Source organism: Necator americanus, chromosome V (assembly GCF_031761385.1).
Source record: "Necator americanus strain Aroian chromosome V, whole genome shotgun sequence".
In the NCBI taxonomy this organism is placed as follows: Eukaryota; Metazoa; Nematoda; class Chromadorea; order Rhabditida; family Ancylostomatidae; genus Necator; species Necator americanus.
In genome coordinates, this window is record NC_087375.1 from 35,125,508 (window position 1) to 35,142,808 (window position 17,301).

The 17,301-nt window shown below is 40.4% G+C and overlaps 2 protein-coding genes across 4 annotated transcripts in view; one reads left to right on the forward strand and one right to left on the reverse strand.

Annotated features, from left to right (window-relative positions):
• Window positions 1–8,761, reverse strand: part of RB195_016160 (uncharacterized protein) — a gene marked incomplete at both ends in the record, with an annotated part of 47,296 nt that extends 38,535 nt beyond the window's left edge. The window contains 2 exons of one of the 2 annotated variants that reach the window (XM_064207191.1): window positions 6,368–6,432; window positions 8,749–8,761. In XM_064207191.1, the coding sequence (XP_064063071.1) occupies window positions 6,368–6,432; window positions 8,749–8,761 (78 nt within the window). Of the gene's footprint in view, window positions 1–6,367; window positions 6,433–8,748 lie in introns of those variants that run through there. The other variant, XM_064207190.1, reaches the window with a different exon arrangement.
• An 805-nt stretch (window positions 8,762–9,566) lies between these two features.
• On the forward strand, window positions 9,567–16,763 carry RB195_016161 (uncharacterized protein; the record flags this gene model as incomplete). 2 transcript variants are annotated; one of them, XM_064207192.1, is made up of 19 exons in its annotated part: window positions 9,567–9,785; window positions 9,841–10,014; window positions 10,093–10,293; window positions 10,346–10,492; window positions 10,553–10,644; window positions 10,709–10,857; window positions 10,914–11,122; window positions 11,179–11,340; window positions 11,398–11,529; window positions 11,589–11,798; window positions 11,853–11,942; window positions 11,997–12,107; window positions 12,160–12,283; window positions 12,356–12,555; window positions 12,605–12,910; window positions 12,981–13,553; window positions 14,760–14,908; window positions 15,012–15,154; window positions 16,660–16,763. In XM_064207192.1, 19 exons carry the CDS (start codon window positions 9,567–9,569, stop codon window positions 16,761–16,763), a joined length of 3,495 nt encoding a protein of 1,164 aa, XP_064063073.1. The 2 variants fall into 2 exon arrangements, with proteins under 2 accessions (XP_064063073.1, XP_064063074.1); XM_064207193.1 differs by lacking the exon at window positions 11,398–11,529 and adding an exon at window positions 10,015–10,043 and having other exon boundaries at window positions 9,841–9,934.
• Between the last annotated feature and the right edge of the window lie 538 nt (window positions 16,764–17,301).

Here is a 17,301-nt window from a genome sequence, read left to right on the forward strand (position 1 = left end):
TAACCGATCTAATCCTTAAAAATGATAAAGAACTTGCGGGAACATCTTTAGCAATGTATTGACAACAACGGCCGCTATCTGTCAAATATAATTTTCAAAACTCAACAAATAAAATGGAATTTTATGTACTTTTCAGAAATATATTCAGTTTTTTCTATGTAGATTCTTTTCGTCCTTAGAATAAAAAATAAATAAATTGAAAAAAAATATGGGAGATTAGTACGCTCTGCCCTGTGTTAGGGGGATCTCAACTAAAATTTTGAAGAAACGGTCTCTCTCCTATCCATTAAAGAAAAATTTTGCTTTCTAAAAACAACAAGGATGCAATGGCACAACAACGCTAAGAAAGAGTAGTCGGTCTTCTCTTGTGTTCAAAGAAAAAAAAAACGTTCATCGACCCGGACGAATTACAGTAAAAAAAATTCTCTCATTTTAGGTAAATTTCGTCCCGAACCATAAGTACGTACGTCACCACGCCCGATTCAACGCACAAATTTTCGCTTCACAATATATTCACGTGATATGTTCACATGAATAATACATGTATTGATGGGTACGAGTAGCGAAGAGTACGGCTGCAAACTCGTCCACATTCGCTCCTATTTTTCTTCTCAGCTTACCACTATTTTTGACGGATTTATGGCTTCTATTCGTCATAACTCTACCCATGCTTTTAAACTACCACAATTTGTTTTGTTTCCAGGTTTTTTTTAGATTTTACGAGACATTATTGATCTGAACGCCATCCTTAAACATACAGTACCAGTACCGTCAGATAGAAAAGCTACAGATTTTACCTATTGAAAATGTTTCTAAAAATTCAGATCAATGCATGAAAATAGTATGAATTTATATACTAGAGCTGTAGATTTTTGCGGACGAAAATTCGATATGATCCCTAACTAAAGGTGTATGAATTATAGAAAAAATAAATAATATAATATAATAATATATTTTTAAGAAATTATATTTAAAAAAAACGAAGATTTTCTCCAACACACTGTAACATCGAAATTAATTTATTAAAAAGGAAAATATCTCCAAAACAACTCCCGTCAAAACTAAGGTGGATTTTTGAAAATTAATTCACAAACGCAAAAGTGCTTAAGGTTTCAGCACCTCAAAATAAAACTGATACGTATCCACAACGCCCGTCCTATCAGTTGCGAACGTTTTTGGAACACGTAACAAATTGAGTTCATCGAAAGTTCATCGTTTGTATTGTCGTGCCAAATCTCGCCGGACGAAAAAAAAGAAAGAAAGTTTCAACACAAAAAAATAAGACCTAAAACGTGAGAGAAATCAGTTGAAAACATCCAATTTACAGAGATTCTTTGTTTTGATCTCAAATGAATCCTTGATTGGTAAATATAGTACGAATGGGACAATATCTCCTGTATAACAAGCCTAAAGTCCAAAAAGAATATTTTGAAAATTCGCTCTAAACTCAAGTGAAGGTATTATAATTAGACTAGCGTAGGAAATCTGTAGAATTCTGAACCCTGTGCTCAGTAATAAACTAATCTAGCGAAACTAATGATATGTGAATTCTTCCATGGATCAATGCCCCACGAGTTCTCCGCACCCAAAATCCTCGCTCGTGCATTCTTCGCAGTAACGACTTCCTTTCCTATTCCATACTTTACTTTGCTTCTTGTCCTTAGTATTTTACTTAGGATGAGGAGCATCACGGGCGTGTGCTTTTTTTTTTTGAGGAACTCTGAGGATCAACTCAGCATGATTGCTGTGGTTTCATTTGAAATTTTCCAGAAACAAATTCGAAAACCATCCTTCTCTCAGGCTGGCTAAATCAGCCTTCATCGCTCAGGCTCAGTTTGAAATTGAGAGCTCTTTCTTTCAAATCTGGTGGGAGTATTGCAGGCGAGCGTCATCGCGCTTGCAATGACGAATGTCCATGATTACGGCAGCGATATCTGCTCTTTCCAAGGATATAATTGCATTCCCCCAGCAGCGCTAGTTTGCAGTCAGCTTTCACGCATCCCTCTCACCACCTTGTTTAGAACGTTGGCCAATCGGTAGAAATCTACCAACAGCTGAACGGAGAAACGCTAAACGTAAGGATTTTGATGTTCGGAAAAAGGGAAAACAATCAAGCATTAGTCACGTTAAAATCTACGACAGAAAAAGTTTCATGGAGAATTTTCCGAAGAGAAAAAAAGAAACAAAAGAGAAGTGACACAGCAAATCTCAATCTTCCTTTGACAACAACTCAGCTCACCGGTGTGCCATACATTTTCCAACGGTTACTTTTCATGATTTCCTAGATTTTTTCTTTCAGTTCTTGGCATTTGATGGATTTATTATCTTCGAATGTTATGCACAACATGGACCGGGTCAGATACGCAAAAAAAAGCGCTCTATCGTCAATGGCTTAAATGATATCCACAACAACATCAGGAGTAATCTTTTCAACGGAAGATTATTACGAAATATAAGACAATTTTTCGTAAAATAAAGATAAGAATAATATTCAGAACAGAAACCAAATAATAGCACTCCATTACTGAAACCACAAAAACCAAAAAGTATTGATCTGGAATAAACCTATGCATAGTTTATAAATCTAGAGCTAAGCAAAAAAATGCACGCTTTCCCAAACTATCCAACATGCGCTTGGATCCTTTCTCGAATTAAAAATGGTATTTGTAGATGTTGATTCCAGAAATGCACAACTATTACGAGAACTGAATAATGTGCATCTTAGATTTCCCAAAGTAAAATCATAAAAGCAAGGATAGAGGCTCGAAATTACAAAAAGAAATGGAACGTTCCGTTTCTTCCTAGACGATGACGAAGAACTGTGAACAATGAGTAGAAAAGAAAACAAGAAAAAGTGGCAAATAGGGCCAAAAGTCTAAAGTGTGTGTGATATTTTCCATGTTATTAGGAATATATGGTCACTTTTCACTATAGAACAAAATTCAAAGAAATCAATTTCAAACCCATTTCTTTTGTTATTGTTGAAAGACATGAAATATTCATTCTAAGACACCTTTTTACGAATTTTCATAAACGACACATAGAGGGAGTTACATAAAAAGTTATGTGTTTGCTTTCTCCGAAAGTTTTCCAAAGAACTGAGTCCGCAATATTAAAACCATTAATTCTTGTAATATTTTTGTAAAAATTAATAGAGATAGAAGCTATAGAGATAGCAATAGCAAGTAGATGCGAGAGATATGGAAATTCTATGAAAGTAAGAATTCTAAAAGAAAAGATGATGAAAGGATGACGTTAACGTCACGTATGGATTGAGGAAACAGTGCCTTAGAATGATCCCATCTCCGTACCTCCTTATAGTGGAAGGACAGAAATATCCCGACTAAGAGTTCGATCTCCGTCGATGACAAAATTCAGCGCGATTGTTCCAAAAGCATTGATTGAAGCATTTGTTTGCAGACTAGTCAGCATTTGAATCTCAAACAAACGCGTAGTACTGAGCGATGCTAGATTCAACATCCAAAAAAGACACCTGTAGTCCAAAAATTAGAAAAAGATGATTTTTCATGGAAATCATAGAAAAAATTGAGGAAATCTGCTAAAGAATATTCTGGCTTTAAAATCAATTTTCTCAATTTCTTCTGTAATTTATTTCAGTAAGCCTACTTGAAAAAATCGATGTTGTTCAAAAACTTCCAGAAAATGTCTTCTGAAGTGTTTTAAAAAAAGAATTTAAAAAAGTAGGACAAACTAAGAGCGCTGTGCGAGAAGGTTTCAAAACATAGCACGGTCATTCGCTCTTTCATTCTTTAAATATGAGCCATACGCATATCATATAAAAGCAGCTATTTTTATTTTTAATTCTGGACACTTCAAACCTACACATATGCCGAAACGTCCCTAAAAATGTGATCTGAAATGTCGGAGTCAGTTGGATAGGAAGAGTGCTGACTGCAATATGGACCAATCAGCACATTCCACAATATTAAACACATGGTGCAAAGAACGAAAGATCACATTTAAACGTCCAGTTGAAAGAACTTGTTACAACTTTCGGCAGTGAAGATCATAGGAAGAAGCTGGACCGTCCTCAGGTGAACGGGGTTTAGCCGATGGGGTGCAGCTCAAGTGAAGCGGGTCCTTTCGCAAACCGCCCAAAAGTGAGGGGGGTCCCTTCCCCAACCGTTCAAAAGTCTATGGTGAAGATTCCCGGTTTTTGACAGGACAAAATATAAACGTCTGTAGCTTGCCTGAATTTATGTGGAAGAAAATGCAAGCAGAATGGTTTTTTTTTTTGCTGATGGACATAACTCTAAAAGGAAACACACGGTTGCTAAACGAAACCATCAAAAAAGGTAAACTTTGCCACTAATCTCGTCGTGAAATATTACGTGGAAAAGCGGCAGAAGAAAAAAATTTTCAGGTTTCTGCAACTTTTACAAGTTTTACTGTCCTCAAGTTCCACTGCATGTATAATCTCAGCGTTACTTAGAATTATAGATTGTGGATGTCGGGTTGGGGACAAGGAGGAAAGGTGCGGTCATAGGTGCGATAGGGATGAGCCGGACCCTCCTCAGCCGAAGGGGTTCAGCTCAAGTGATGAGGATCCTTTCGCCAACCGTCCAAAAATGAACGTCTAAAAATGAAGAGTGTCGGAGCACAGGCTCCGACTATCGCATGTATGGGTGCGGTTAAAGGGATCACCCCACTAATCTGAGGTAGTACGGATTTTAGGTGAAGTATTCGTATACGAGATAGTAGATTATGGAGACGGGGGTGATTCCGTCCATTTCTTCCTAATTGCCGTAAAAAACGGCCCGGAAGATACGGCTTCGAGCGTTCCGGGGCGCTACTTTCCACACCGAGTTCGATTGGAGCGCGTCAGCCTTGTGCACGCGCCGCATCTTCCCGACCGTTTTTTACGGCAATTAGGAAGAAATGGACGGAATCACTCCCTCTCTATAATCTACTATGCCGCATACGAATACTCCACCTGAAATCCGTACCACTTCAGATTCGTGGGGTGATGCCTTTAAAAGTGGAGCATCACGAAGTAGGGATCTCTCCACTAATAGATAGTGGTAGGAGTGTAGTTTACGAGTGCGACGGTGTCCATGATCAATTCCTACTAGTAATCCACAAACTGAAACTGGTGTGTGAAAGAAACTTATGATCCTGTCTCCCTAACGATGCAAATAGGTACGAGTAGTAGAACAAATACAACGGGCGTTCGCAATGAGTCTACCCAACGTTTTGCGGAGGGAACAGCTTCCGCAACTTATTTGAGTTATATTAGACGGATTGCGAACGTTCGACGACTACGAAAGTGTCCGCGTTTATCGTGTAGTAATTTGCATCGTTAGAAATAGGGGATCACAAGATCACAGCTTAATTCATACGTTTCTTCTCGACTACTACTACTAATCTCTCTCATAATCGTGAGCTATACCCTCATCCATATGTACTCCTACAAAGGTCACATTGAAAATTACGTGATTGGCTGCTTTTAAGGTGCACGGTAAAAAGAAGACATGACTGATTCTCGGCCAAAAACTCCAGCGTCGCCATCCAGTCTTCGATGGAGCAGTAACAAAAATATTGGATAATGTGAGACATGTTATCCAATATTTTTTTTCCATAAAAACATTCATAGATTCATTCTAAACTAGGATAGAAGATAAGAAGATATAGAATTGAAAAAAAAAACAAAAAACAATTGACAAACCAAAACCAACTGTATTAGAAACACCATGAATTATGCTAAGACAAGGCTGTGAAGTTAGGCTGAGTCTGGGACTTGGAAAACAGTTGCGACATCCTGACAGGTACCAGAGGAAATACAAGGTGTTTGACAAACACCAATAAAATTGCACCAACAACAGTATTTTTTAACACCATCACATAAAGGAGAATGATATTTAAGAGAAAAGAGCTAACAGAATATAGCAACTCTAAAAACACAAGACAGTAAACTTCACCAAAAGGCTGATACGCAGCGCGAATTAATTCCCCATCAATGATGATAAGCTTTAAAAGCAGAAGATAAAAGAATTCTCCCTAAAAAGTCTCTCTAAAAAACGTAAGAGTGGTTAGAAAAGTGAGATTACATAGTCTCGTCGCGATAAAATAATGCTCAATTGAATCCAGCTGAGCCATGGAATTGGAAAGGATAAATGGAACCGCTACACCATCCACTACGGGGATTATGACGATCTCCCCTATCTATCATCTATTTATGAACTATCACGTGAAAAAAAACACGTAGAAATGGAAATAGTGAATGATATGGAGTGAAAATCTCGAGAAAATATCCAAGTAAATCACCTCGCCTCGACTTCAACCACAAAAGAAATGAACGCGTCCAAGATAAATGCACCAAGGATATGTATGGAATATAAACACTCACCGCTGCAGAGTTCCTCGTAGTTTGTTCTATTACCGGCTCCTCATCGTAATCTAGCTCGTACATATCTGAAACAATAAGATAGAACACAAGGCAGGCGTATTGCGCTGCGCTTCTTCACCTAATGATTGCGAGGGCACCACGCTGTTGTACACTCAGCAATAAGTATTGCGCCGAAAGAAAAAAAAAAGTCGAGGTATATTTGCTGAGGCAATCATCACAGGTGACAATATGACGTATAAACATAATACGTTGCATCTACCTTAGAAAAATGTCAGTAAAAATTTTCAAAGGGAATGCTATGAAAGCTACGCTCCTTGCTCCTTTTTTTCTGAGAAACTCACTTTAAAAAACGGAATTCAACTACTCTGCGGTCAAAACTTCCGCCACAACCAGGTCATCTTCTCGTATAAAATTAGGAAATGTAAAACCACTACAATCCCTCATGTGAACCTTAGATTTCGGCATAACATGGTTGTATTTATTCATAGTTCCGAGAACTGGTGAATTGGTGTTAGCAGATTCAGTTAACAATAACAGTAATCCGCTGCAGTGTCAGTGTGCTGTTAAGCATAAAAATAAGGCTAGATACTATTGGCGCAGTGTTCAAAAGTTGAGCAAATATATGGATATAAAAATCCACACGTGACATGCGTGATTCGCTTCAAATATTAAAAACTTATTTGCGTGATAGCAAATGTCGAGTAGTTATTATTTATGACGAACAGTTATCTTTAAGTTGTCTCTATCCCTAATAACCTGACAGCGAATGTATCGAGTATTCGAAAGTTCTCGAAACTCCTTCCCTTCAAACGTTGAAATAAAGCAACAAGTTACAGGCTACAAAGCATCTCATATCAAATACATACAGCAGTACAATTTACTATCAATGATTCACTAGCAGAAACAAAAGTTGGAAAACAAAAGCTGCAGCGCGTGCTAATTCTTATTGTTTTTGATCGTAGATAATCACATCTATCTGTCTGCATGTATTACTACATCCTTATCCCTGTGATATAATAAAACTAACCAAATTCATAGTTCGAATAATTCCAGTATGTATGCTAGTATATCTCATTTTCGGTTAGATTTTTTCAGCCATAGATGCGATAGTCGGAGCCTGTGCTCCGTCCCCTTCACTTCTGCACGGTTGGCAAAAAGACCCTTTCATTTTTTTTGGCGGTTTTCGAATAGATCCTCAATGCTCGATACTTGAGCTGCACCTCATGAGTCCCTCCACCCGAGGAGGGTTCATCTCCTCCCTATCGCACCTATGGTTTCAGCGCAAATTGAGAAACACGTTTTTTCCCTTCAACCAAAAGCATAGCTCCATAGATGCGATAGTCGGACCCGGTGCTCCCACCCCCTTCACCTTTGGATGGTTGGCGAAGGGACCCTCATCACTTTAGCCTCATCCCATGAGCTTGACCCCCTTCACCTGAGGATAGTCTGTATCCACCTTGTCGCACCTATGCATATCCATAGCTGGAACACGAGTGAGAACCGAAAATTCCAAGTGAGGGCTTTTCGGAGAAAATGTAGTCGGGGTGAGGCACTCAGTGGGGCCCTTATTTCTGGATGCTCTATCTTACCTTTTTCTCTTTGTAACTTTAGTTTACATGTCATAGATCCTCTAAGACTAAGGCTTAGGTCTTATGGCCCTGACTGATTTAGTTATTTACTTCCAGAAATAAGGGCGCCACTGAGTGCCTCAACCCAAACATATTTTACCCGTGCTTTTCTTCATGTTTTAATATTTCATAGTAAAGATAAAACAGCATTTTAAGTGACTCCCACTGTCAATGAGAAGAAATCTCTCTTTCTGTTCCCAGAAATGAAGGTTCTCGAGATAATGGCAAAAGAAATTGTGCAGATAGCGCGAGTAAGTGGCTCACCTTTTTCCAGAACATAAGCAAAATACGGTAGGGAACAACAAAATATCACATCTATCGTCAGCAGTTTTGTTTTGTCTATAACTAGAATCAAAAACGAACCCACTTTGTTTAAAATAAATGCCAGGTGCTCACATGAAACCGTGACACAGAACTCAACACAAAGTCCGCTAACGTATTCAATAGGGTCTCAAGAAATCAAGGGACTAACAGCGCCGATAATTACAGGGACAGTGTTCGCAGTAGAATTCCGTGTGAAAGAAAAATAACTTCTTTAAAGAAGAGTCAAAACAATAAGTAGATGAGCAGGAAAAAAAAAGCCCAGTTTTCCCCCCAAATGACGTTCAATTATATTAAAAGATACGTTCAAAGACCGTATCTTTTAACATAGTTGACTTTATAAATACAAATCGCTGGTCCCAACCTATTTCGGCAAGAAAAAAAAAGGAAAGAAAAGTGGAAGAAAAACAAATGAAATCTCTGTAAACGAACCATCTGTAGCCATTCTTCAGACGTCAATCAAAACAGTCGCAGTCGAAAAATTCGTTGTGGTTTCGAAACCTGAAGCGAATCATTCAGAATCGAATATGAGCGACAAAACGTGGAAAGTGAATGAAAAACAAAAATACGTGTACGAGAACAATTCGAGTGCCGGTATCCATACCCGCAACTCATGATACTTTTTGGGGCGGTGCGGTTGCGCTGCGGCGCGCCTAGTTGGGCCATGCGATCCTCTCACTAGAGCGCGAAATAGTCATGTTGGCTGAAACAGCGACGTCCTCGACCACTTAAGTGACTTTAAAGGATAGAAAGTTGGATACTTAAGTTGATACTTATGTTACATATATACGGGAGCACACTTATGTTAAGAACACAATATACAAACCACATAAGTAGTTGGAATGTTCTAGAAGGCTTCCTTACTCATATATAATGGACTTCCACCGAGAGGGCATCTCGTAGAATGTTCTGGAAGGTCATTGGAACGTTCTAGAAGACTTCCTTAATCATATATAATGGACTTCCACCGAGAGGGCATCTCATAGAATGTTTTGGAAGGTCTTTTCAAATGTATGTAAGGGACTCAGAGAGTTGATCTCGTAGAATGTTCTAGTTTTTTTTTTGCTCTTTTTTTTTGCTTCCGCTCTTCTTTCATAAGGAGACTATTTTTGTTCGCTCAAAGAAATTCTTCATAGTCCCTTCATTGGCTCCTTATCATACGCCATACATCTACGTCCGTACATCTCACTATGTTTTCTTTACCTTTCCTCTAATGACTTCAAAGTGAAGCAGTTTTCAGTTGCTTCGCCATGCAAACCTCCACTTCCGCTCCATGCTCTATCTGCGGCAAGGGCCCATTTCTAATACAAAACCTCTATAAGCACTTGCGCAATGTCCACAAGTGCTCAGAAGATCAAGTGGAAGAAGTAAAAAGCGCTGTAAAAAGGGCCGTGTACGCAGAAGAGATCAAGTGTGATACCTGCGGAAGGGTATTCTTCTCTGCATATGGAATGAGAAAGCATAAGAAGGTAAATTTTTCCCATCTAGTGGAAGTTGCAGTAGCTATTTTGCGCGTGGTTTTAGAATGTGCATGGAGACAATGCTGCATCAACATCAGCAGCTAGCGAAGCAAACTCGGGAATAAACCGACCGATCAAATGCCCAGGTTGTGACCAAAGTTTTAGTACCCAGTTAGAATTAGCGGTACACTGCCAGAAAGAACACAAGTGTGGCGACACGGATTTTGCTATAGTTGAGGTCACAATGGACTGCTGGGAAGTTTTGAGGTACGTGCCGTTGTTTAATTAGGTTAGTGATGATGATCTTTTGATGTAGGAGTGGCTAGGAAGACAGGAGACGGAGACTTGCTCCAAGCTAATTAAACGAGGACACAACACCAGAAGCAGTAAGGGGCACACATATACGTATACCTGTCAACACGCTGGAGGAGATGGGAAAGGTGTTGACCCACAGGAAGTGAAACAACGATATAAGAAAATGAAGCAAGTGCATAAGCACTGCCCTTGTTTTGCTAAGGTAATCGTTCCTAAATGGAGAGAAATGCTGAAGTTCCTTAATTTCTTCTCAGGTGCATGTACGTGGAGACGGATTGGTTGAGATCACAGCGTGTTTCGGCCACCTAGGACACGATATCAACTCAGCATCTTTCCCGCTTTCGAATGAAGACGAGTTGACTATCAAGTCAATGATTGTGGAAGGCGTCCCGCCACAAACGGTTTGAGTGCTGCAACTCCTCATTTATATGAGACTTGAAAGCGATTACTAACACCTTCAGATAGTTGCAAAACTGCGGGCAACTAAGTGGAGAGCGAATGAGGATCCCCGGAGACAACCTCGTATATGCTATATTACGATGAGAGACGTCACGTAAGACAGTAAAAACATAAGATAGTAGCAATTGGCCAGGATTTTCTTTCATCTATTTTCTTAGTAATATCGCCGCGCGTCATGGTCTTGTGGATGGTAGAAGAAGTGAAGATGACCTTACTTCTTTGAAGTGTCTACTGAAGGATGAAAACGAAATTGCAGCTGTTAAACTAATTGAGACAGACGACCCGACCGGAGATGGATTCGCTCTAGGTCTGTTGAGCGTACAACTGTCTCCCTCTAAATTTATAAAATAATTTTGACTTTAGCATTAGTTACCACCAATGGAAGAAAGTATCTCGAGCGTTATGGACACCGTGGTATAGTGTTCGACGATACCTTCAACGTAACACGGTATGCGTTCCGTCTAGCCACTTTGCTCGTGTCAGATGACGGGGGCAACGGTTTCCCATGTGCCTTCCTGTTATCATATCGTATGACAGCAGCGGAAATCCGGGTCCTTTTTGAATTAGTTAAGGTAGGCTCGTTCGATTCTTTCGATTTGGAATTTTGAAGAAAAAAACAAGGTTTCAGGGATGTGAAATCGGACTGAACCCGCAGTACGTCATGACCGACGACACCTACGTCTTCTACAACGCATTTAAAGCGGTATTCCCCTCAAGTCAGGCTGCTAAAGTGCTGTGCTCCTTTCATATAAGTCAAGCGCTGCAGAGGAAACATAAAGAGCTGCTGAAGGTAAGTTTGTTCACTTTACTTGCTTTTTATAAGAACTTCTGACGTTTCTACGAATAGGATTCTGATGTGCGAACTGCAAAGGGCCTTCTCTCCTCTCTTCTCATAGAAACGGACCCCAAAGTATTTGAAAGCAAGTATTCTGCCTATTTGACATGGCTGTCATCGATAGAATCGATGGAGATGTTGACTGTATGTACCAGCTTTTCCGTTCACTTTCTTACTTAAAAAATAGTCAGCAATGTTTTCAGCATGTAGAAAAGAACTACTCAGGGAGAAGAAGAGAGTGGGCTCCATGCTATCGCCCAAATGCTCCGTTTACAACATCTAACCACGCGGAGTCATGGCACAACACACTAAAGCACACCATCCTGCGAGGAAAGCAAAACAGCAGAATGGACACCGTAGTCCATCTCTTGTTGAGCCATTCGCGTAATCGTCAGCTCCAGCTTATATCCGCGGTAAGCTTCTTGAATTAGAGCAGGACTTATGTTTGATTTCATCACTTTGTTCAGTGCGTCCGAGGAGGTTCTGACATGTCTTGGAGACGTAAGCAGAACACACGACGTCATAAGGATGCTCTGTCGTCCTACAGTAGCACGACGGTACGTTTCTTTGGCGGTACATCTAGCTTAAGACCAAGCCAGATTCTTATTTAGGCTGCAATATCGAAGGAAACAAGCAACTCTTGGAGAGTGGTCTCTAGGTCGCGAAAAGGGGTTTCGTACGAGGTGACTATCAACGAGTCGTCCTGTGACTGCAGTGAAAATGTAAGCCGTAAGTAATGTGGTAACCACAAAAAGATGTATACATTAACTTAAGGTCAACTCCCACTGTGAACGTTGTGGGGTTTGTGGGTATCAGGTGCAGTGCACATGCCCTGACGGATACCAGTCAGGAGTGTCGTGCATCCACGCCCACGCAGTCGCCACATTTGACGAAGATGGTGAGTTTTCCTTCACTTGAGTTAGTTAGCTTACGTATTTCGAATAGTAGGGATATTGCCTCATTCTTTTAGCCGCCCGTATGCTTCGCCCAGTACGAAGACGACTGGATGACTGCAGCACTCCGCTACCATCATGCAGCAAAAGTTCATCTGGAGACAGCGGAAGAACATTCAATCTTGCTCCTGATGACGATACCGTCGATGAGGTCACATCTATAGAAGACATTGTAACCCAGGATAGTCTGAAGGAAGCGCTCCAGACGAACCAAGGAGTCAGTTAGATATTGCCAAGTTTCACCCTTTCTCTCAACTATATTTTAGGTCCTAGCGCTACTTTCTGAAAAGGTCCGAGAGTTATGCAGAACGAAGCAAGTTAAGCTGGTGGACCGCATAAACGAAGGATTGAGAAGCATTTTACAGGATATTACCAAGGAGATGGTCGAGGGCGCACATCCTTCAAGAAGGATTAGGAAAGAACGAGAAGTATCGGCAAAACAAGATGTAGAAAATAAAGAAAATACTGTCGCTAAAGAAGTGATTGGATGTGCGCCTTTTGCAAGAAGAACTGTTTTGCAAACAACCGGGGCAGGACCGAAACCTCTTCGAATTCAGCCTCAGTATAAAAGTGTATGTGCACTCCTGCAACAATAAAGGACAGTTCTAACCAACATATAACTTTCATTTCTACATTATTCAGAGGTCAACGATCAAGGCTGAGAAGAAAAGGAAGACGAAATTCATCGACGACGAGAGCGATCTGGAGGAGCAAACGCGATCAATTTTAGGAACAGATCGTCGACTTCTGCAGACATGTTTCGTCTGTGGCAGAAGAAACCCAGAAGAGAACGATGAGAACGAAGTGTTCTGGGTGGTGTTCGAACAATTCGGCGCCAGTATTTTCAATTTTGTACGCAAAAATCCGTTACGTACTATTGCGACTGATCGAGAGCGCTGCTCCCACGAAGCACGTCATTGCCGGGTCTCGGGCGCTGCTCTTCCGATGATTTACGTCTTCTTCTTCACTATAGTTAGCTTAATCCTATGGGGCGTATTTTTAACGACTGGATACCTTTGCTATTTGGTTCGACATTCAAATCATGGTCAAACGAAGTACAAAGTGAATCCTCGGACTGAGCCCGTATCGCTGTGTTGTGTGATGGGCTCCGGTGGTCATACGATGGAAATGTTGGAGTTGTTGAAAAATCTTGGAAAACAGTACACACCTAGATGGTATATCATTGCGGACACGGACCATATCAGCGCAGATAAAGTATGTTTATTTGTTTTCAGTTTTTTTTTCCAGTTTTATTTTCTTCTAGTATTAAGTCCGACTATGGACATGGTCATTGTACTTCTAATTCCTTAAGAAAATGAAAGAGTTAGAGCTGCTTTCGTGATCCATGCTCTCGTATTCTGTACTTTGCACTACGTACTTCAAAATTTTCGCACTAGTAACACAAAGTTAGAAGTAACTACTCAGAATGGGGTCCCATTTTTCTCACTCTTGAAACAGAATCTCCGGTAACGCAGAACTATCCGGATTTAATGTAAATTTATATAGTCACTAGGAAAATATACATTTCTTTTCATTTCAAAACGAGTCACTCATCAATTCTGAGGTCCAGAAAAACGCTGTTTGATGATAAAATTTCCTGAAAATCTAGGCATAGTCGGGCCAAAACGAGATGAAGCTCGGTGCAGTTCCGTGAATGGCTGCGCTCTTGATGCAGTGCGGTGGAACGTAGCGGTTATGGGAGGCGGGACCTTTGCTTGGACCACTCCCGCTGTAGTTCGAGATGGTCCCACGTGGATTTTAGCCACTAGTTTCGTCGCGCCGCATCGAAACCATAATCGCTTACGTAACTGCACCGAGCTTCATGCCGTTTTCACTCAACTATGCTCGCAGTTCAAAACCGATGAGCAGTCAATAGGAGACATGTTGAGTTCTCTTGTATCACAATGTATACTAATGCTTAATGGACTTTTTTGCCTTTGCGATTACTTTTTTACCGAATTACTTTCTATCCCTCACATCCGCTGGCCTGATCCATAATTTTTGAGTATGTCCTTAGTTCCGTAGCTGAATTTTCGACTTTCATAGAGTTACGGTTCTCAGTTTGAAAATAAAAACTCCGAAGAACTAGAAACAGTATTCGTTCTGTATTGGTTTTCGTCAATTTTTCTTCTGTCAGAGATAAACTTCCTAACCACTTGGTGAAATTTGAGATGCACCATTAATCTTGAGCGTTTTCTGTTACAGCAACTTCGCTGCAATACTAAGGTGGTAAAAAGGTGGATTTTTAAGGCAAATTTTCTCAGCAATTTCTCCACTAACGGTTAATTCTAACATGTTATCCTTTCGAGACAAGATTTCCGTGCATTTTTTCAAATGAGGTTTCTCAAACCTTTAGATGTTAACCTTAAGCTTTTTTTTCAGCTAATTTCCACTCTTTTCTATCTCTTTTCTTTTCTTAAGGTAAAAGAGTTCGAAAGCAGTCGTGAGGATGGCGCATTCAATATTTGCACTATTCCGCGAAGTCGCGAAGTTGGACAAAGCTTCATCACCGCTGTTCCGACTACCCTATACTCGTTCCTATTTGCCCTTCGTATTGTATGGAACGCTAGGTGAGTACACGTTCAGTAATTGAGGTCACTACTGTTCTAAAACTCTTACATTGAATGGAATCAACGTGATTTGCTTGCGTCTAACTTGACTTTATCCTTTCAGCCCGGATCTTCTTCTAGTGAACGGTCCCGGCAGCTGCATTCCTGTCGTGTTTGCTGCCGCTCTTTTTGATATGGTGCGACTACGGGACACAGTAATCATTTATGAGGAATCATTATGTCGCGTTGAAACCCTATCTCTATCTGGCAAGTTTTTTTTTTTTAAATATTTCTTATTTTCAAGTTTTTACGTGCAGATCAAAAGAAGGATAATTATTTCATGAGTGAGCAAACTATGAAGATGTTAGCTACTAGCTGTTCATAAATCATGAACTTTTTTCCAATAGGTGCGCCACAATGCCTATGTTAAAGGCAGCATACCACGAATCTGAGGTGGTGCGGATTTCAGGTTCGAGTATCTGTATACGGGGGCGTAGATTATGGAGACGAGGGTAGTTCCACACATCTCTCCCTGCATCACTGCAAACAGCCGCCTCCAGAATGCTGTTTTGTACGACGTCATCTATTGCAACGCTCCACCCCTTGCGCCGCCTCCGCCCTGCGATTCGTCGAAAATCAATTCGGACTGCCCCGATAGACCGAAAGGGACGCTACGCGTGCAAGGGTGGCGCGCTGCAATAGAAGGCATCGCAGAAAACAGCATTCAGGGGTCGGCTACTTGCAGTGATTCAGAGAGAGATGAGCGGAACCATTCCGGTCTCCATAATCGACCACCCCATATACGGATACTCCATCTGAAATCCGTACCACTTCAGATTCGTGGTACGCTGCCTTTAAAAAAGATGTCTACCGTTCAATTGAAATTTCAAATCCACCAGACGTACTTCATCCTTGCGTTTTTTTTAAAATTTTCCATGGAAACTTTTCCACAGAGATTAGGTGAGACGTTATTTGAAAACGATGACCTTAGTCTCATTTCTATGCAGTTACGTTTAGGCATACATAGTGCATCTCAAACAGATGTCGTATTGGAATCCAGGTGGCCAAATAATCCCTCTGCGCCCAATTTGCGGGGTGCATTATTTGTAACATGTGTATCATACCTGTATAAAAACTGTACATTGTATGAGAGCTGTATTTAGCTCCGGGAACTCTACTCCTAATCTTTTCTATATGAAACCCTCTGTATGAAAGACACACCACGATCTCCTTCGATCTTTTAAAGAGATGAATGTGAAATTGACAAATTTTTACAGTGAAAATGATTCAGGATTTTTGCTGCATGACAGTTAAATACATATAGTCGGGTCAAAACGTAGCAGGGGTCCTCACTCGATTCTAACCGCCGAGGTCCACCGCACCGCTAACGCAACTGCACAGTGCTTCATTTGGTTTTCATTCTACTATACACCGGGGTTCCAATTTTGCACGGTATCATTTCTTCCTAATATTTCATCAGATCTTTAATTTTGTGGTATTCTTTTTCCCAGGACAAGTCTAATTCAAAGAACAAAGAATTCCCGCGTAACAGCAATGATTCCTCGCCGCATTTGCGCTGCAACCTGTCGCATGCGATCTCCGCCAAAGTCAAATATACTTTTTACAAAAATAAATATTTGGACTTAGTAGCAAATACAAGAATTTAAGACCTATTTCTATTATTTTACGATCTTATGAATGAACGTAGCTACCATACCCTTCGGTCGCTTTGTCACCTAACTCCTTCCGTGTAATAGAAGACCGCAGTTCAGGCTCGATCCTGTATTTCCTTGGATTGGCAGATGATATTATTGTGCAATGGAAACAGCTTAAGGAGAAATACCCCAGGACAACTCTGATCAGCGATCTACAGTGAATATATATTCGGGTATATTCAAACAGCGTTTCTAGCATACCACATTTCTGATGCAGTATCGATCGTTTTTTGAAGAAAACTGCCTTCGTTTCTAGTCGCAGAATTATGTGATGCATCACAGACCAATATCATGCATGGCTTTGTAGCTTTACTTTGTGTGTTTCGAATCATAGTCTTTTTGTGACTTACTGTTTTGGAGGCTCACTTCTATTAACAGTAGAAAAACAAATGATTTTTACGTTGCTATTTCTTTTTACGAACTTGTACCAATAGTCAGTAGTTTGACAGTGTCAATGTTACAATGTTTAACGATTACGGTTCTTGAGGAGCTCGTCATCCGCTTGCTATATGCGCTTTTTAACTGGTATCCTGCGTTTGCGTTGTAATTGTGATCTTCTCTACATTTTATGGTATAACTGTTGCCAAGAATTCCGGTTTAACCTTTTATAGGAACAATTCCGTTGCAAATTTTGACTAATTAAACAGTTCCTGTAAATCATTGATGAATTTCCGTGAACAATTTCTTATGATACCGATG